At 46.2% G+C, this 21,620-nt stretch overlaps 1 protein-coding gene across 2 annotated transcripts in view; it reads left to right on the top strand.

Annotated features, from left to right (window-relative positions):
- Positions 1-21,620, top strand: part of mts (protein phosphatase 2 catalytic subunit mts) — a 62,586-nt gene that overhangs the window by 35,246 nt on the left and 5,720 nt on the right. The window contains exon 5 of one of the 2 annotated variants that reach the window (XM_065451880.1): positions 13,895-14,013. In XM_065451880.1, coding sequence (XP_065307952.1) covers positions 13,895-14,013 — 119 coding nt within the window. Of the gene's footprint in view, positions 1-6,071; positions 6,159-13,894; positions 14,014-21,620 lie in introns of those variants that run through there. The other variant, XM_070539203.1, reaches the window with a different exon arrangement.

The following is a 21,620-nucleotide window of genomic DNA, read 5'->3' as shown; positions in this document are numbered from 1 at the left end:
GACAGCTGCCGCGATTTGCTCGCGTTCCATGGTAGATCCGCTCGTCTGCCCCAGCAGATGCTGTACCAATTGTTCGGGAACGTCCACTGTCTCCATGTCCACGTAGATCCCGGACGGGCCCCCACTTGTCACGATCGACGACACGCCACACGTGGTCCCGAACTACCGCTTTATTTCCCGAACGCCAACCTTCCGCACCACACAACCACCTCCGAGTTCTCCCTTTTGCCACTCTCCCCCCGCACGCTCGCACGCTCACGCCGCTGTCCTCTCCGCACTCACGCCACCTGTTCGTCGCTCAGTCAACTACCGTCGATCCCGCGCCTGGCCGCACTCACGCCACCTGTTCGTCGCTCAGTCAACTACCGTCGATCCCGCGCCTGGCCTCCGAGAACCGCGGCTCCTCGTCGTGGGTCTTGGGCTGGCTTGCCGCGGGTCTTGCGCGTCACAAAGCTTGACTTCTTTTGCGCCGCATTCGCACACTGTGGTGGGCGACCGTATGCCGAACCGCACCGGCGTTTCATCTGCGTTGCCAATCTGTCCCAACATGTAGCCGTGTTGCGGCCGGAGACGGATAGCATAGCACTAGAATTCAACCAACTTGTCCTCGTATGCTTCTGGCAGATCGATGTGCGTCGTGGAAGTGCGAATCCCTTGCATTGCATGAAGAGACGAACCCAGTAAATGGAGCCCTTGAATTGTTCCTTGGGCAGTCCAGATTCTCGGGTGATCTCGATAGTTTTGATGCGGATGAGTTCTGCTGTCACTGGCAAAGATCTGGCACGATGCTCGTGGACGAAATCTGCCACCTTATCTTCGAGCTCTCGGTGCACCACGGGGTGCCCGCGAAAGGACATCTTCCGCGCGTTGCAGGCAGACAGCTTGACTTTCTGCATTCGCCAGTACCGGATGCTTTTTTCAGAGATGCCAAATTGCTGCTGGGCGGACATGTTCCCATGCATTTCAGCATATTCGATGACTTTCTTTTTAAACGGCACAGTGAACTAACGTCAAGTACTCGTACTCATTTGGCGGTTTGTCAGGAACAATTTCTGCACAAAAAGGGAAGATGGCATCGGTCCAACTGCGTAGGCCGCGTTAACATTGGGACGTGTCAGTCACCAAGGAGGCAATAACGATGCTGATACCAAAAGGTCTGTACTCCTACATTTGGCCAGACGACTATTCAGGTTGTGCCAAGGGCCGGTATATAAGTCGAGCGGTGACCTTTTAGCAATATTTTTTGGAAAAAACCTTGACCTATATTCCGCACTATACGGTATGTTTAATGGAAAAAAGTTATGCAATCTTTATTATAAATTTGGGATGTGACTTGCAAGAAATTTATTGTACTGAGAGACCTAAAATTAACTAGGCATGTTTTTGAATGTTCAAAGAGTGCACATATAAAGTTTCGTATTTCTATCTACATATTAGCCAAAATTATCAAAATTTGAATTACCAACTTTGGAACACAATTCTTTGTTGTTCATCTGCTTTTGCGATGCCGAACTGCGCATGCGCAGCGCCCTAGTGGCTGAGGGCCGAAGCAATTTGGCAGGCGCACAGCCGGACTCGACTCTCTCCTCCAAGTGAGTGGGGTACGGCCGTGGCAGGCGCTGCACTTGTCAGTGGAATAGGACACCAGCTGTGTCTCTCAGACTCTTACAGACTGGCACACAACCATGTCTTGCCGTTCCACACTGTTCACCCCGACGTATATCACGACGATGCCTGCCCGTCCAGCGGGCAGACCTCCGCTCTAGCACACATGCTCCAGGAGCGCGGGTTGAATTACCCCAAGTTCAGCTAGGAGCAGTGGGACTCGCGCCTACGTGGCCCCGCTCTAGACAAGCAAATCCTGGCTGCCCGGCGTGCCTGTGGCCGGTCCGGTGGGCTACACCTGCCAGTCCCGAAGTGGGACCAGCCGGGTGCACGACGAGTTCGCGTCCTCGCCGGAACTCCAATGAAGTTCTTTCACTCACTTGTCAGCTTTGCCATTGTTGCTGCCGCGTGCACGGAACGCCTTTCGAATATTATTGCCATCGAAATTTGGCGCGATGCCAATGTCGTGTCTCATTTACGGCTGCACCTCCCGTGACCATCCCAGCAGGGCAATGTGGATTTTCTGATTTCCGTCGTTAAAATGCGATCAACAGCTCCATGAAGCCTAGAGTAGGGCTGCACTTTGTGACAGCTATGTATTGGCATATACGGTTTACCTCTCTGTTTTTTTTTCATTTCTGACTCATACAATCAATCTCAACGAAGACACAAATCTATGTTTGAGCTAGCGAAACAAATGATCTCTGAGCTCGCGCTGCCTGGTTGAGTGAAAAGCGAAGTTTTTTTTTTTTTTTTATTGTCTTTGTGCATTCGTCACTAGAACGCCGTCATTTCACAACTTCACACAGTGCACACTTGCAGCTTTATAAACACTCAGTGAATGCTCGTGATGTCAGCGTAGTTATCTGTCGGAGCCAAGCTCACTTGCCCTGCCGGGCCGACGTGGGAAACAGCGTGCACTGTGGAAGTAGCTGATAGTGCTAGTTAGCCATCGTTGCTAGTTGTCATTTCATCATTCTTGTCGGCACCAAGTGAAGTAATATTTACTTGCAGAAGGTTTTTATGTTCGTTTAGCAAATCGGGATGTAGTACGATATGTACTAATGCTCATTTTCCTGTGCGGCATTTCTGGAGTCGTGTGGCACGCCTTTTTTGTATAATTGACACATTTCAGGGGCACCTTCGCTGTCGCCCAGGCATCTGGTTTTCATACTGACACGTGTACTTGTTTATTTTGTCTTTCTCGGCTGCTCGCCTACTGTCTGTGCAAGTTTCTTGCACGTGCAGCTCACTGAGTATGTGCGAGCTAGACTGGTGGCTTCCAAGGTTGAGCTGCATAACAGCTTCTGCCACGGCAGCCTCAACAGCAAACAGTGATGCATTCTTTTCTTTTGGCGCCAGGCTCCAAATGATCAAATGCAGTGATTCATTGGCATTTTGCGTCTTCACTCTCTGGCACCTCTGCAAGAGCTTATCAGAGAGGCACTCATGCACTGACCGCAGTGCATTGCTTACAGCATCTGGCAGATTGTATCTGCCTTTGGGAGGGGGGGGCTCATTTCTTCCAATGGCTGCATTATATTTGCACCGTGAATAAGCGTCTCCTGTCAGGCGGCCCTTACCGCTGGTGCGCCCACCATTTTCCCCTTTCTGCTTCTGCACAAAATTCCGCAGCGCCGTTCCCATGCGTTTCTGCACGTGGTTTGTGCAGTCTTCCTTTTCTACTGGCATGAAACCCTAGACTTTTGCTTTATTGATGGCACTGTATGATCTCCTATCACCATCGGAGAGAATGGTTGTGTACCTCAGGCCATGAAGGGAAAACGAGTGCTGAAATAAAATTAGTGCTGCCTCCACCTCCATCTGGCCTGCCTTGGAAGACGTGTTCTTTTGGCATAAATGCTGCGACTTCCAGTCAGCATAATCTGGAGTTTCAGGTTTAGGGCCAAGCTCAAAGCCAAGGCAGAAATTCGAAAGGACAACATAGTCCAAAACGTAACATGAAAAAAGCTCTCACTGTGGCCAGTCCAATGTGAGATGAATGTCCCCGAGTATGCCAAGTGCCATCAAAATAAACTGCAATATTACCTGCATTTCCAAAATTCAGGCTTCGGTATACATTCTTCACTGAAGTGGCACACTTAGCCATATTGTCAGTGCAGGCACTTGTTGCAGCTGGATTTAGCTTTGATTTCAGATGGTGCTGATAGGTCTTGGTGTGAAGGTCTGTGTGAAACTCCGATAGCAGAAAAAATATTGTTAAGCACCGTCTGCCCATTTCCCATGCTCTGTATGGCACGCGCCGCGAGAACATTAATCTTGAAACGATTGCAATTGGCAGTGCCACCAACTCGTTGCGAGCTCCATTTCGTGTCAATTTCGTCGCAGTTGCTGCACAGAACTTTCAGCTTCACGGCAGTGCTGTACTCCCGTGAGTTCCGCTCAATAGTTGTCGCTCCGCTGCACACTTGGCAACCAGCAACTTCCAGTAAACAGTTTACCATGTCGAGATGGACGATGGTGTACATTGTCAACGCACTTTCCAGACGGGGCTCACTTGTGAGGCACTTCACCTTGTGCTCCATCGCTAAAACTAAGGAGAGTTCCGCTGTTTTTTCCTATGCTTGTTGCTTGATCTGATCTCGCTCTGCCGCCATGAGATACGCCGTGTCGATCCTCGCACGGTCTGGCTGAGTGCGCATCTTCGTAGCACATGCGCCCGTGACAACGGCTGCCCCGCAGTCTGTTACCGGGGTGTCCACCGTCATGGTCCGCCGTCGTCAGCCGCTTTCGGGACCGCTGCAGTGACAGCCATCACGATCGCCTCTTCCCGTTGTGTTGCACCCAACTCCTTGGTTGCACCGCTGTTCCGCGACATCTGCGAGCACCAGTCCGACAAGGTCGTCAGGCGTCACTGAGTTCCGATGCATCTTTTCGGTGCACTGCGTGCTTTCTTCTACACTTCCCGAATTTATGCACTGTACGGAATTTCCGTGCACAGTTTGGCATCTCGACTGATCACGACCACGCTATAGAATAAAGAACCAATTTAGAGAATGGAAGCTGTACCTTCCGCAGTGGCACGAAAATAAGCAGCGGCAGCGCATGGAACTTAGCGGGGCGGACACCAGATGGCGTTGCTCAACCAGGAAGTGACAGTGTGTGTTTTTTTTTTGTTGTTTAAGAGTGAAATCCAATATGGCCGCTTTTCGCTGGTACGTGCCGTTCGCGCCCTGCTGCCTATGCGGCATGCCTCATTGCCTAGGCTCCCACGTAGCTGGTGTGTTCTAATTGCCAGAAGACCAAAGAGCCTCTACTGACGCCCATACAAACAAGCCACAAGTGAGTGAACAGGACGTGCGACTTTATTGGCAGAAGAAAAGCAGTGCACCTTCTCGTACAAGCGCAGAAATAAAATTTACTTTTTGAGATGCGCTGAGAGGCTCACTTACGTCGTTGCACATGGCGTCTGGTGACGAGCTACAATCCGCAGCGCAAGCAAATTGGACAGTGCCCCACCTCTTTGCATCAACAGTCGCCGCAGCTTGCATTGCAAAGCAGTCAGGTGACGCAGGCATCTGCTGCCACAGCCAACAGAGCAACATGGACTACCCGGCATTTTAGCATGACTTCTTTTCCAACCTGCACTTTTCTTTTTGATCTTTTGTGTGCCGCTAATATGTAACTCGCACTTGGTGCCCCACATTCTCAATATGGGCATGATCGGTTTGTGGGCATGACCATTTTGCAGCCACTTTTGCAGGTCTTTCAACCCATGTGGATATCAACTTCATACACTTCGGATCGTGTAATCACGTATGCTGGTCTCCGTTCACGCCAGATCACGGCCGATAAAGGCCTACAAGCATAATTTGCCCACTGCTGCAGCAGGAAAAGTTGAACGGGGAGCAGCAATTACGGTTTGTGTAAATTGGGAGTCATTGTCGCTGTGTGGACTGCAGGAGCAGATGGTTACCTCGTGCGACTGTTGCCCAATGCAGCTGACCAGGTCGCCACATCCAAGAAACAACACGGTGACCATGATCAAATAACACTCTGCATTCAATCACCACATAAGGTTCAGACAATACACTGTACATTGGCTAAGATCCACATGACAACAGTGAGCATTCATGCACCATGGGTTGCTTACAGCACATTCAGCTATCCGACTTCAGGCACAGTGCTTGCCTTCATCGCACATGGCGGTCTAGCAACGAGTGACAACCAACGGCGCAAGCAGATTGGAGTGTCGCACCTGTTTGCATCGACAGTCCCTGTAAGTTGCATTGCGAATCAATTGGGTGATGCATGCATCTGCTGCCATAGCCAACACAGCGACGTGAACTCCTCAGCATTTTAGCGTTACCTCCTTTCCAACCTGCATGCTTCTTTTTGTTCTTTCGGTGGCCTCTACTGTGTCGCTCACACTTGGTGCACCACCTGCTCTCAATATGGACATAGTCTATTTTGTGGGAATCACCATTTTGCGGGCACTTTTGCAGGCCTTTCCACCCATGTGGATATCAACCTCATACACTTCGGACCATGTAATCACCCATGATAGTCTCCGTTGACACCAAATCATGGCCAAGGAAGGCCACAAGCAAAATTTGCACACGGCTGCAGCAGGAAAGGACGGAACGGGGAGCATCAATCACGGTGCGTGTAAACAGGGAGTCTATGTCGCTGTGCGAACTGCAGGAGCAGGTGCTTACCTTGAGAGGCTGTTGCCCAATGCAACTGATCAGCCCACCACATCCGAGAAATGTAACACGGCAACCATGACCAAGTGGTACAGCATTGAAATAAAACTATGCAATCAAACCATTTCAGCATACCTCTAACATAACACACTGGCACTATACACTGTACATTGGCTACAGTTCACATGACAACAGTGAGCATACACGCACACGGGTCGCTTACGGCACATTCAACCGTCCGACTGCAGGCATAGGGCTTGCCTTCGTCGCACATGGTGGTCTGGTAACAAGCAACAACCAGCAGTGCAAGCAGATTGAACAGTGTGTACTACCTGTTTACGCGGACAGTCGCCATTGAAGATGAGCAACTTGCATTGCCAAGCAATCAGGTGACGCAAGCATCTGCTGCCGCAGCCAACATAGCGACATGGAGTATCCAGCATTTAAGCGTTACCTCCTTTCCAACCTGAACATTTCTTTTTGTTCTTTCGCGTGCCGCTAATGTGTAAGTCGCACTTCGTGCCCCACATTCTCGAAGTGCCGTATTTACTCGCATAATGATCGCTCTTTTTTTGTCAGAAAAATTGACGCAAATTCAGGGGTGCGATCATTACGCGGGTTAAATTTCCCGCGAAAAAAAAAAAATTTTTTTCGTACCGCGTTTGTTGAGAGATGTGAGATTGCGGGTGCGGGACACCAAAACAAAAATGGCGGCTGGCGGAGCAAGCCGAACGCGCCGAACGCGATGTTTTTTTCTTCTCGTGAGTACATTACGTGCATTGAAACACTTTCTTCCGTATCAGTGATGAATAATATCGTTAATATCGGCAAGTTTGCGGCAATAACGTAGCCATGTCCATTTTGAGGGGACAGAAACAGGTGGGCGCGCTTAGCAGCCAGTGACATATAAACACATGACGGGCATGCTGCGGAAACTGCGGCATCTGTCTTCACTACTATGCTAATACGGCACGTTTCCGCTAAGGGTGGGCGAATATCTTAGCTGTGTTACAAGCGTCGGCGTATGAATAGGGTACACTTTTAACGTATCAGAGTAAACGTGGCTAATATCATTGCCGCGCGCGATTTGTTGCGTGCTCACGAGTGCAAAAGCAGATGAAAGGAATCGAAATGGGCCTTTATTGTTTTTGTTGACATCAGCCATTATAAAGCCAACCCATAATAAAGGCAAGTTTGGTTGTACCTCATTTTGTCATAGAAGTGCGGAAAGTGATGAAAGTAATGAAATGAGGCATCTACTTAAGAATGTTTAATGCGTGCAGGCCGCTTGGCTTGTCTTAAAGAGTCGTTCGCGTAGCATTCGACAGGTGGTAAGCACGATCATTATTCGCTAGACTTAGCACACGACATATCGCTGCGACAAGTTCGGGGCGCGATCATTACGCGGGAAATAAAAAAAATCAAATTTTGACGACAAAATTTAGGGGTGCGATCATTACGCGAGTGCAATCATTATGCGAGTAAACACGGTATGTTCATGGTTGGGTTTGTGGGCATCACCATTTTGCAGCTACTTTTGCAGGCCTTTCCACCCATGTGGATATCAACTTCATACACTTCGGACCACGTAATCATGTGTGATAGTCTCCGTTAATGCCAAATCATGGCTGAGGAAAGCCACAAGCAAAACTTGCACACGGCAGCTGCAGGAAAAGACAGGATGGGGAGCACCAATCACTGCGCATGTAAATTCGGAGCCTGTCGCTGTGCGGACTGCAGGAGCAGGTGCTTGCTTCGAGACTGTTTCCCAATGTCAACTGACCAGGCTCCCACATATGAGAAACGTAACATGGTGACGAGTACCTACTGAGAAAATGCTGTTTTTTTCTTTATTACCGCAAAATTTCTCGCCACCTTGGCTGATAAAACAAATTTTTTAGAGCACTCGTACATAGTTTACAGTGATATTTCGGAATCAGATAGAAATAGTCATAGAAATTGAAAATGTGATTTGCAAAAATTAAATTTTTTGCCATTTTTCATGATTTTTCATGATTCATTATCCCTCAAGAGAAAAGTGTATAATAGTTGTGTCTTACCAGTACTCACCAAGAGGCAGAAACCTAGAGGCTTACGAAAAGGGTTCTACTCAAATTGAGGACGACGCAACAAGCTATGGAAAGAAGAATGATAAGTGTAACGTTAAGGGATAAGAAAAGAGCAGATTGGGTGAGGGAACAAACGCGAGTTAATGACGTCTTAGTTGAAATCAAGAAAAAGAAATGGGCATGGGCAGGACATGTAATGAGGAGGGAAGATAACCAATGGTCATTAAGGGTTACGGACTGGATTCCAAGGGAAGGGAAGCGTAGCAGGGGGCGGCAGAAAGTTAGGTGGGCGGATGAGATTAAGAAGTTTGCAGGGACGGCATGGCTACAATTAGTACATGACCGGGGTTGTTGGAGAAATATGGGAGAGGCCTTTGCCCTGCAGTGGGCGTAACCAGGCTGATGATGATGATGATGATGCGAAGCCGTATCCCCCCTTAAAATTGAAGGAACAACTTTGTGAGCCATTTTCTTGAAACCGCTTTTCTTCCTTCCTGCCGAGTTTGTACCGCTGATTTCATTGCGGCTGCTAGATCGATTTAATTCCGTTCTTTAACTGTGTTTTTTGAAGTGCAGTTCAGCCCGTGACATTCTTGCTTTCCAGTGTGTCTTTTCTGAATTAATGATTCATCTAGTTGTTCAGAGATTAGATGGCTGTTGTACAATCACCTCATTAAAAAAAAAGAGAGAGAACTAAAAAATATGATGTAAAAAAAAAAGTCTAAGAATATGTGCCATCAACCATTCATTTTGGAATGCACAGTGCTTCGAACAAGTCTATCACATTTTGTAAGTCATTCAGGCTTGGGACAGCCTGAATGGAGAAAAAATTGGTAAATAAAGAAGTTGAGATATCACAGAAACAGTGCCCTACCTCTGCCAGTTTTGATCAACATCGTTGAGGAGGAATACAGCGTGCTAACTGATGCTTGGAGGGATAAGAATCACGCACAGTGTGGAAAGAAGGCCGCAGTGGTCCTTTTCCTTTTTTTTTTCTTCTTTTTTTTTTATAACTGCCAACTTGTTCGCACCACTTCGCCCAGGGCCTATTTAGCACAATTTCTCTTGCGCTCATTTCGCTTGACCCAAAGTTCCGCTTTTGGAGACCATGTTTGGCTTTCCTATGCACTGGTTATGTGCTGCTTGTACAATTTGCCCAGGCAGTGTTTGTCACGGGCAAAAGCCAAGGGCACCTGACAGCTCAAAACTGGCTCAGAAAAAAAGAAAGGTTGCAGCTATTGCCACCCAACAAAGTCGAAATGAAAAAAGGCTCAACACATGCTGCAGGATAGCTTTAGTTGTAATAGATGCAATTTGAATAAGATGACACACTTTAGAATTTTGGAACCGTTTCTAAGTTTGTGTTACCTCATGAAAATGCGCTATTGCAAAAACTGTTGTTCTTGTATAAGAAAAGGCATAGTCATCGATAGAGTGCTTACTAGGTAGAATTTTATGCAGAATGCAACTGTAGACTAAATTTTCAATTCCTTTATATGAAAATTGAAATTTTGGCTGCAAGGTGCAAGTTCTATTCCTGGTGAAGCCAATTATGCAATTTCTTTCTCATTAAATACTTCAGTAATTGAACAAGACATCTGCACAGTGGCATAGTTTAGGCCTTTCTAATACAGTCAGCGACCCATAATTCGGACTCTACAGGGAATGTACATACGTTCGAACTATTGAATGTCCAAAAAAACAAATGTATCCAAAAAAAAGATAATTTTATGTACATTTTAAGACCCCTGTGCAAGGAATAAGTGGTCGATTTGTTGCTGCACGCACTTCCGCTTATGCACAACCGAGTACGCCTGTATTTCTGCCAGTTTTCTGCTGTTGCTGTATGCCCACATAAAGACTGTGAAGGCTCCGGAGCACACGGCACATCATCATCATCCGAGTTAGCCACTGTTTGACGGTGGGAGAACTTGCTCAATTATTTCGTCATCATTCAGTTTGGCACACAACATTGGGTTGTCGACGTCTGCAAAGTCTTCAAAAGTAAAGGCAGCAAAAATTGGCACACCGCGCCTAGCATGTTATCAATGATGTCCACTTTTGAGCTCGTTGTGGTAGGCTGCAGTAGAGTCTCTTCATTTGTGGTGTCGGGCTCATTCGGACTACTTGGCTTGTCTATAAAATCACGAGAAAGACTTCTTGGAGCTAGCAGAGCGCTGTCTGGAATGCAAACTGAACAAACAAGCACAGAATGGTTGTACGCTGTCCGAAAGTCAAACTCGTCAAACAGAATGGAGAGAGCAGGCCATGCATGGGGTTGCTGGAATAGCTGGAAGACGATGTGATGATCGCGATGTTGATGCGACTTATAATTCAGGCAAAGCCTCCAAGATTGGCATTTGCAGTTAAAGGGCAGTTCCGGCGATTTTTCGATGTCAAGTGTCGATGAAATTCGCTGCGTACGTTCCTCTGAACACTTGCCTTGCATGGCGTGAGAAGTTGCTGTCGCGAGAAGTTGCGTTCCCTGTAGACATGCAAGAGATGGGAGGCAAATGGTGTTGTGTTGTTGGCTGCATGAACTTCAGCCCTCGCCATCCGCACACACAATTTGAGTCGATGCCGATTGCGTTCAGCTGACGTTAAGGCTATGTCACAGTCACCGAGTTCATGCGTCTACTGCATTGGCGGACCTGAGCGATTGACCTGAAGCTAATTAAGCCATTAGAGTGAAGAAAACTGCTTCTCCATACGGATTTGAAATAAAGGATTCCTCATTTCGTAAAATGCACAGGCTAAAAGCGATGACACGTCGCGCTATCAACATGCCTACGTTGCTGTTCTCTAACGTGGCCATTCGCACTCGTCTGCATTTCCATAAATTAAATATGACTACATACATGGCTGTATTGTTACCTATTGTTATGCTGACTTATTATTTAGCTTCCGAGGGGCACTGTTTGCCTCGTATCCCAAATGAGCAGCAAGCGGAAACCCCTTCGATACAGCAGCATAAACAACCGCATCGTTCAACTTCCACCGGTGTCAGTACTGGCATTGGCGTTTCCACGAAAAAACTATGCGTTCTCTAAATGAATGATCAATGCACAAAATCCTCATCTATGTCCACGTTACGGAACATATTGTGTGCATGAAGAGAATACAAAGAATTATAAGTAGGCAGCATAACAATGCTCCCGTACTACGGTCTCCCCATTCGCTCTTCTCGAAGATGTGTCGTCTCTCGTATCAGCGCGATTCAGAGTGATGCAGTGGTGCTCACATGCACAAAATCTGCCTGTTTTTATATGTTCTGACATTAATTGAGGCTACTGATGAGCGGCTAGCATTATAGCTCAAGCGAACGACAAGTAGTCGCTGTACCTGCCGATGTAAACAAATGCACCGTTCGGTGCTTTTGACTATCATCGGCGTTCTTGCGGTACATGTATGTGGAAAGTCGTGCTCCATGTCTTACAGTGAGTATGCGACGCGTATCCCTTAGTATAAGGGTAACACACCTAAAATAGCAAGCAGCACGTATAAAATCAGTGGTTAGGACCACCCTTGGTCTTACTGTTGCAGCTGGATATGTAGTGCATAGGCGCTGGCTGTTGTGGTGGCGGCTCGGATGCGAGCAGCGATTCATGGCTATTGAATTCGTCAGAATCATAACTATCAATATTTGACAGATCCAAAGAGCTAGTGCAGCTGATATTGTTACTTGAAGGTCCTGCGCCGTCGGAATTCAGCCAAGCGTCTGCTCTTCGCTGCCAGCGGGCGAGATCAGCATGCCTTGTGCTCCTTTCCCGGTGGGGACAATAGTAACATCACATAAAGAGGTTCGTTCGGCTGCTTCGTCAGATTTCAGTTTCGTTTTTGCACTTCCTCGCTTATTTCAAGTTATTTTCGAATTTGCATAAAAATTTTACTATCAGATGCATGACAGGGGGGTCTCGGGAACCTAAATATTCCATTACCTTGAAATAGTCAAAAATCACCGGAGTTGCACTTTAAATCTCTGAGGTGTAGGGCTCTGACCAAGGCAAGGCCTCAGAGATTACCATCTGGCGTGTAATCTCTGAGGCCATACTTGATGTTACCAGGGGAGACAATGGCGGCAGAGCCAGCATACGCTACAGCCACGGACGAAGTCCGGATAATCTAATGTTGAGCTGGCAGCTGCCAAAAATATCAGTAGTCTTTGCACATTAAGTCTATGGGTTCGTTGGCGGTGCCGCTATCCGAATCTAACACTCCTCTTAGGTGAGGAAACTGACATTTATTGCACTTCACTCAAAGCCAGCGAAGGCCTAGTCCTCTGATGCGCAGTCTGGTGTTCAGCCACTTCGGCCAGCAGCATCGCTGTGTCACCATCAGGAGCCTCTGAATAACTTGTATGCAATGTTGTTGGAATCATGAAGCATGTCGCTGGCATTGCTTCTGCAGTGTGGTGTGCTTGGGATGAACACACGGACAACGATCACATCTTGCCTGAACACGCACGTACAAATGCAAAATGTCCATTGGAAGCTGGAAGCACTTTAACTACTGCTGGACTGTTGAGACTTTGGACGGACAACTGATAATGTAAACGAAATGGTGGTTTACTTTATCTTTATCTTTCCTTTTTTTCTATTAACTGGTACCACATCATAACAATGAAATATTGGGGTATATTTTTGTAATTGTGCCAATTTTCTTTAAGACAACTACTGGAATTGTGGTGAGTTACATGCCAAAACAACAATTTGATTATGAGGCATGCTGTAGTGAGGGACTTGGGATTAATTTTGACCACCAGGAGATCTTTAATGTGCCCCCAGTGCACAGGGCACAAGCATTTTTGCATTTTGCCCCCATTTAACTGCGGCTGCCATGGCTGGGATTTTAGACTGCGGCCTCAAGCTTAGCGGCGCAGTGCTATTGCCACTAAAAACTAAACTGTAGCAGCAAACTAATATAGATGACCTCCAATCAAGGAAGCCACCCTGGTGCCTTTACTGCTGCTGCCATGCTGCCTGCATGGCAAGCCCTAGGAGTTCACAGGTGTCGCCACAGTCGTTTCGCTGTTAAAACAAAATTCTGTTACTCTCGGGACACTGCTGGACATTGTTTTATGTATATATGTCACACCATTATATATGGTGCACCAGTGGAACCTTGGAAAAAAGCTGCGCCCGGAAGTACAGTGCTTGAAATCACCAGCATACAGGCATTGCTTGAATTTCTAACTTATGTAGGCTTCTGTGATTGTATGCTGTCATATTTAGTATTTTTAACAGCTGTAAACTTGAATTGTAAGATTTTGTTGACAGTGCCAGTGGAAAGCATGAAACTGATAGTGTCACAGTGGTGTTTTCATCTGCTTTTTCACCCAGACCCTTTCATAGTCTTGTTTCACAGCAGCATCGCATATTCATGCGAAGTAAATCCAGAGCATTGTTGTTAAAACATGCACAAGTGGCGTTGAACATAAAAGAATATATTTAAATTTTATCTTGAATACTTTGACATCCTTACTGGCATTGTAAGTCTTGAATTACTCTTGCTATAATCTCTGTTGCTTGACTTTTGTATGAAATTTTTGTGCAGGGTTACAACTGGTGCCACGATCGGAATGTGGTGACCATCTTTAGTGCACCTAACTACTGCTACCGCTGTGGCAACCAGGCAGCCATCATGGAGCTGGATGACCAACTCAAGTACTCGTTGTAAGGGGGAAACTACTTGTTTCTTATTCTACTAAAAGTAAACTAACACTGACATACCGGTGGGATAAATTATGTTGCTCATGAATTGACTTTGCAGTTGCAACTAGCTGTCTCTTTTGTTTTAGAGATCACTGTCCTAAAATTGTTTACTAAACACTAGTTTCCAGTAAAACCATCGTAGAGCAGCTGCAACAATAAAAAGTAGGCGTGGCATATTACTGGTTTTATTTGCTACAGCCTTGTACACTGAAACTTGTTCAAATGAACACAAATACAGTGAAGTAAGACTTGTACAGTCAACTTCCTTTCATTTGAGACCCTTGTTAATTCACCACATTCCTAAATTTTACATACTTTTCTATACAGTAAAAGCTCATTAATTCGAATCCTGCGGGGATGCTACAAAAATTCGAATTATACAAAATACCAACTAATGAAAGTCGGAGGAAAAAATCGCTTGGTTAAAGCGCATATATAGTTCGAAGCACTGGCGCAGCCCGACATGTTGGACGTGGCTCTAGCTCCATCCGCATGTTCGTCGTGCCAATTGTGCCGACCCACTATGCATGGCGCAAAAGAAAAAACAAGTACCCACGCCGCTTTCCCGGCAGTCGCAGGCAGCCGTTCAAAGCGGCACACGGGTTGGGGATTGTTCTGTGCATGCTCAGAAGAGAAAAGCCAACGGCGCGCGCATCGAAGTCTAGAGGGGGTGGCATTTTGGCTGGCGCAGCGCAAGCGCCGTAGCGTGACTGGCCTCACGCGACGCGCGTGGACGCTTGCCACAGGAACAAAGAGTTGCGCACTAAAATGCACTCTCAAAATGCATCACAGCGTGCTGCGACGTTGGTCTCTGTTGTACTTTCGTAGATGCACCGGCTGCATGCTGCAGAGTTCCACCATACGCATAGGAGGTGTCTAAACACATATCCCAGCGTTGCTTTCCTTTGAGTAGAGAGAGAGAGAAGGGAAGAAAAGGCAGGGAGGTTAACCAGACTGAGTCCAGTTTGCTGCCCTACACGTGGGGAGGGGCATGGAGAGAGAAAACATGAGTCTATACCGCACTTTCTCATGCACTAAGTTAGGTGTAGGATGTCTATAGTTGGGCACTCAAGTCTGTTGCCCTAAGTAGCGAAGACGCACTCGAATTGCTTTCTGGGCTAATGAATTGTGAGGCCAAACTCCCAAGATCTTTGCTTCTGTAAATGGCCTGTTGTCCAGTCTATTCAAGGCACACTGGAGAGTCTCATGTCGGTTATCAAAGCGAGAACAGTGGCACAGAAGATGGCTGACGGTCTCTTCACACTTGCACTTAGCGCACATTGGTGAGTTCGCCATTCTAATATGATAGCTGTAGGAGTTGGTGAATGCTACTCCTACCCACAGCCTATACAGCACTGTTGCGTAACGTCGTGAAAGGTTTGCTGATAATTTAGTTAAGACCAGTAAGAAAAGGCACATGTGGATTATGTAACAGGCGTTGCTCGGATTTTCTTTTTTGCAGTAAACTAAATTTAAACACGCTAGCAGAAAGACGTGCATTGAAACAGTTTCTTCCGTATCAATAATGAATAATATCATTAATATCGGCAAATTTGCGGCGATAACATAGCCATGTCCACTTTGAGGGCACGGAAACAGATGGGCGCGCTTAGCTGCCAGTGACACAGAAATCAGTGATGGGTTCAGGCTGTATAAACGACACTTACAGTTTTGTGGTGTATGCGAGTAACTTAACGTGATGGTACGAGCGAGACTGCGAAGCTCTCTTGCAGTGTCTACTTTCGATAAAGGTATAAGGAGTGTCGGTGCACCAGCCTGGGCACGTCGGGCAGAGTCATCGGCGAGGTGATTACCAACGATGCCATAATGTCCCGGCAGCCGCTGAAAGATATCATCTCCTCGTTCAGAAGTGCAATGGAAAGTTCAGTTGGGTTTTAGACACCAGCTGCTCATAATTGCCACGTAGTAAACCTCTCAAGCTCTGGAGGGCTGCTTTCGAATCGCAAAATATTGCCCATTTGTTAGGCGTCTTTTTTTTTTTTTCAACCTATTCAACAGCAGCGTGAAAAGTGGCCAGTTCGGATCCTGTAGATGTCGTTACGTGTGAAGTCTTAAACTTGATGACAACCGATTAAGATTGTATAACAATGGCGCCCGTCGAATTTTCCGAGACGGAACCCTCCGTGTAAACATGCATTCGGTTAGCGTATGAACAACGAAAAAGTCCCAATGTGATCTGCTTCAGAGCCGCGGTGGTCAGGCTAGCTTTCTTCACTATTCTTGGAACAGCAAGGTACACAGGAGGCTTTTTCAAGCACCACAGAGGGGATGGCATTCTTGTTGCGGGTGAGTTCCTCAATGATAAAGAGTGCCGGTTAGCCGCAACTGATCTGGAGAACGCTGCCTTGGGTCCTTTCTCAGGCTAGCTAGCGAGCGAGATGGCGGTCAGGGGCTGTGGATATATGGCGAACATGCGCCTGGAGTGCGTTGATAGCTATGTAGGTCATTATTGGGTGGTCTCTTGTGATGGCAATTGTTGCTACGGTTGAAGCACTTTTCACAAGTATCCTAGGAAGAGCGTCCTGTATAGGTGAAGCATAGATGCCACGTATGTGCCCCACGTTTTACCAGCAAGAAACCTTAATATATGAGCTATAGAAGTAAGCCTCTTCTTCAAGTAATAGCCACGATTCTCAAAGGCTATGCCTCTTCGTACTGCGAGCGCCAATAAACATCGCGGCCAGCGTGTTATAGACATTACCTGGTGCCGCTTCTTGGCAGAGCATCTCGTATATAAAGAGCATAGCCTTTAAGATGTAACATGAAAAAAAAAACGGTGAAGAAAAAAGAAAGACAGAGTTTCGCCCGAGCGACGAAGCATTGATTGCGATAGCAAATTAGTAGACAGCCGTATGATGTTAGGATAGTACTTTTATTGGCCGTATCAACATGTAAACATTTGCTTGCTAACTAAATACTAAGCATAATGTCAGCGCGCACAGCAAACATGAACACGTCACACCCGATGACTACGGACACTCGCTGTCAAAACGCTGGCATAAGGAAACGCGGCAATAGCAGCGAGCGAATCGACATTCGTACTGTCAATCGCTTCAACACAAAGTGAGCGCTGAGAACACACAGCACGCACAAAGCTACAAGCCACCGAAGCTACTAGACTCGTCCCCCGACGCAGATCGCCCTCAAAATATGGCCACACGACTGCGCATATCCGCCACATGCGCAGTTGCAGCCGAAGAGAACATCCCCCACCCCCGCACCCTGGCGCCTCGCAACGTTGGATGTCTCACGCGTGATTGAAGACGGTGCACTTCTTCACATTCGTTCCGGGCGAAATTAAGCCGCAATCGTCTGCTTCCCTTGCACGCTTTCACTCGCGCATACAGGGTAGGGCACGCGGCGACGTTATCGCCCTTGGACTTTATGCAGAACCTCACAGTGACACAGACACCCGCGGTGATGGCAGAAATGCGCTTGGAGTGTCCATATAATTGCTGTTGCAATAAACAAAAAAACACGCAGCGCCGCGTCCGCACTTTTATCTTGAAGGTCTTGAGAGAGGGAGAGAACCGACCTGCAACAGACAGCCGCAGATGGAAAAGCAAAGCTATGCGGCAACGATCGCTGCCAACAAGCCCCGCGCTCTAGCACTGTCCCCATCCACGATCGCAGCGAGTTCAATTATCGGTGGAGGTGCGGATTTCGGTGTGAATTAGCATAATACGTAGCATATTGCTTTCAATACATTGTTGGATGGACCGCGGCGGCTACTTCGAATTATCCGAAATTTCGAATTAACAACTTCTGCACGAGCTTTTACTGTAGTCGAAAAAAAAAAAGTTTGCTGCTTTGTTGCAAATCTGTTTATTTGTACTTAGTGAAGCAAAAGTGTGTGCGTGCGTGTGTGTGTGTTTGTAACAAGAAGAAAGGAAACCAAGGGGCTTGAATTTTATTAGTCATGTCATAAGAAGCTAACAAAGACACCAATCACAGCATAGGGGAAATTACTTGTACTTATTAATGGAACTGAACAAATTATATATGAATAGAAATAAAAGTAGGTAAAAGAACAACTCTGGCGCTGTTTATATATATATATTTATACATATATAAGTACCCCAGAACGTGGATGGGACGATGGCGCTGTGATAAGTAGGATGGTAAGAGCATCCCACTTGTAATGCCAAGACTAGGTTGGTATTCAACCTGCTGCCAGTTTTTTCATTTCCATTAATTTATAATTTGTTTATTTCAATTAATAAGCACAAGTAATTTCTCCTGTGCTGTCATTGGTGTCTTTGTTGGCGTCTTATGAGATGACTAATAAAAATCTGGCCCCTCGGTTTTCTTTCTTCTTGTTCTTCACACACACACGTACACTTTTACTTGTAAATTAACAAGGGTCTCAAATGAAAGGAAGTCGACTGTGCAAGTCTTAATTCACTGTATTTATTTATTTATTTATTTATTTATTTATTTCCATTTTAATAAGTTTCGGTGTACAAGGCTGTAGCATAAAAGAAACCAGTAATATGACTACTTCTTATTGTTGCAGCTGCTCCGTGGTGGTAACTTGGCACGGAAGTGTGCCAAAGGCCATTGTTATTGGAAGCTGAAGTTTTTCTTTTTAATATTGAAAAGGTTTTTTTTTTTTTTCGCTCACTATATCAAAGCGGCCCGTAACAACCTCGTGTGAAAGTAGTAGAATTTGATTAAGTGGTACCATCTGAAGTGTCTCCTAACCAAAGCTTTTTATATGCGCCTTATATAAGGAAAATCACCATCTATCAAATGCTGACCCTGCCATGCTTCTACAGTCTTCCCTCTTTTTCGTTGTTTCTATTGCGCTATGCCACTGCACCGACGCATACCTGCCAACTCTCTCGATTTCTCCACGAGACTCACAAATTCTGGCCAAACTCCTGATTACATGGACACAGCCATAAATTTCCTGAAAAACTGACCCATCCCCACTGAAAAATAAAGAAACAATAAAAATGCATCATGCAGCATGCACAGTCGCGACGTAATTGCCATTATGCACCCAATCGCTAGCCGAAGTCAGATTTAAATTGAAGCCATTTGTGTGTAGTCAGTGTAAGCCTAACTCAGCTTCTATCAAGATGTGTTAAGTGTGCTTGGTGCAAAGTTCTAATATCCATTGCATAACGGTGCAGTAGACTTATGCAGTGAAGCATAATAAAGCGGTGCTGACATAATTTTTTTACTATTCATTTCTTGCGATAAATGACCTCTAAAGACCTCTAAGCACCAGAAAAATAGTGGCATGCCTTGGAGCGTTGTTAATAATTTAATGTAACAGCTTATGTAACAGTTTGGTTTAATTTCCAGGAGGATACTGGGTCGTGTCATCCTAACACGGCATGTGGGAGGACATTACAACGTTTTGACATTCACTCCAGCTTGCTCAGTCACCTCGTATACTGCTACTCGTTGTGAGGGCCAATGTTGCAGCATAGCAGACGGCCGAGCAAGCCAGACCGAGTTTCAAAATGACGCAGTGTTTTGCTCTCACGTGACTGCATACTGCAAAAGGCTGTTTAACTGAGCTAGTTGGTTCATTCTTTGAGGATTGTAGCAGCAGAACTTGTGGAACACACACTGTGCCAATTGTGCCAAACTGCGCCATGAAGGAAATACTCCTACATGTGCCAAATCGTCGTTTATCGCAGGTATTGTGCCAATATGCACCTTCTCCGAATAGGGAAGAAATTGCGCGCGCGAGAAGGCACCGCGCATCAGGCAACCATCCTTTGCGGCTCACCCTCGTACGCTTTCCATCACAGCTACAGCATATACGGTGTGCAGCTGCTATGTTATTGCACTTTGCTATCACAATAATAATTAGCATATTTACTTGCATAATGATCGCACTCGTGTAATGATCATTCTATCTTTTCTCTTTCCCACGTAATGATCACACCCCAAACTTGCCACAGCGATATGTCGTGTGCCAAGTCTAGCTGATGTTGATCGTGCTTACCATCTGTCGAATGCTACGCGAACGACTGTTCAAGACTTGCCAAGCGGTCTGCACGCACCAAACAGATTCTTAAGCGAATTTCCCATTTCATTCCTTTCATCACTTTCTGCACTTCCAAGGGAAAAAAAATTACAACCAAACTTGCCTTGGCTTGATTATTTGTAGGCTTTATAATGGTTGTGGTCAACAACAACAAAAAAACACGCCTTTCATTTCCTCTTGTCTGCACTCGTGGGTACACAACAAATCGTGAGCGGCAACGACACTAGCCATATTTGCATTGATACATTAGAAGTGTACCCTATTCATATGCCGGTGCTTGTAACTCGGCTAAGATATTTGCCCACCCTTAGCGGAAACATGCCGTATTAGCATTGTAGCGAAGACAGATATGGCAGTTTTTGCATCATGCCTGCCATGTGTTCCTGTCACTGGCAGCTGAGCGCACCCATCTCCATTTCTGTCTCCTCAAGGTGAACATGGCTACGTTATTGCTGCAAACTTGCCGATATTAACGATATTATTCATTACTCATATGGCAGAAACTGTTGCAATGCACATAATGTACTCACAAGAAAAAAAATATAGCATTCGGCTTGCTCAGTCAGCCGCCATTATTGTTTTGATTCCCTGCACTGTCACAGTGGCAGCCACCTGCTTGTTGACCTGTTGTCATCCCGCAGCAAATGCGGGATGAAAAAAAAAAAAGTTTTTTTTTTCCGGAAAATTTACCCCGCGTGGTTATCACATCCCTAAATTTGTGTCAGTTTTTTTTGGAAAAAAGTGGGATTATTATGCGTGTAAATGCAGTATGTTATGTTATTATGGTGATGCACCATTGTGAGGGCACAGCTGCTCGACATGCCTTTCTTGCATGCAACTTAGTGGTATATCGACAAGTGTGTAAGTCGCATTTTATTATGACTAGGCAGCCCCAACGTGAGAAGGAAAAAAAGATTCAAAATGGAACAAGGAAGTAGCCACAAACGCACAAGTCGCAGAACACAGATGCTATTCAGTCTATACAGTGCACCGCCTATAGAGGCACCACTGATAGCCACCTAGCGTACACTTCCAACAGTACGCTCGGGAGCAGTAGCAGACGACAACCCTTTGCAGCAATGATGACTGAAGTGCGCAGCTGCGATTTCTCCTTGGTTCGGGTGCCAGATTGCTTCTGCGGTGACAGCTGCAGGGAAGACACTGATCTCTATGGGAGCGGACATGAACACAATGTTAATAGTGTTTAGGACAGCCTGGTCCACATACGTGCCAGGTGCGTCCTGCAGACAAATGCAGTGAACGCCATTTACACGAAGTGAAGCTCGTGATAACTAGCCACTAGGATTTGTTGAGTATTGCGATGTCTCAATCTTGCTACTGCTGCTGCTTCTCTCTCTCTCTCTCTCTTATTCTACTCTTGCCATACCTCAGTAATAGGCACACATTGTTAGTGCAGACTTATATCTCAAATAAATCCGCACGGTGTGATGAATACATGTGACATCGCCAAATAAGTGCCGCCAGTCGTCTCATGAAGGGTAATTGCGAATTTATTGATGGAAATACGTACACTAGGCAA

The sequence above is a fragment of the Dermacentor albipictus genome, chromosome 1 (genome assembly GCF_038994185.2).
Source record: "Dermacentor albipictus isolate Rhodes 1998 colony chromosome 1, USDA_Dalb.pri_finalv2, whole genome shotgun sequence".
Classification (NCBI taxonomy): Eukaryota; Metazoa; Arthropoda; class Arachnida; order Ixodida; family Ixodidae; genus Dermacentor; species Dermacentor albipictus.
Note: the sequence above shows the minus strand (reverse complement) of the source record. Positions and strands in the feature narration are given on the sequence as shown.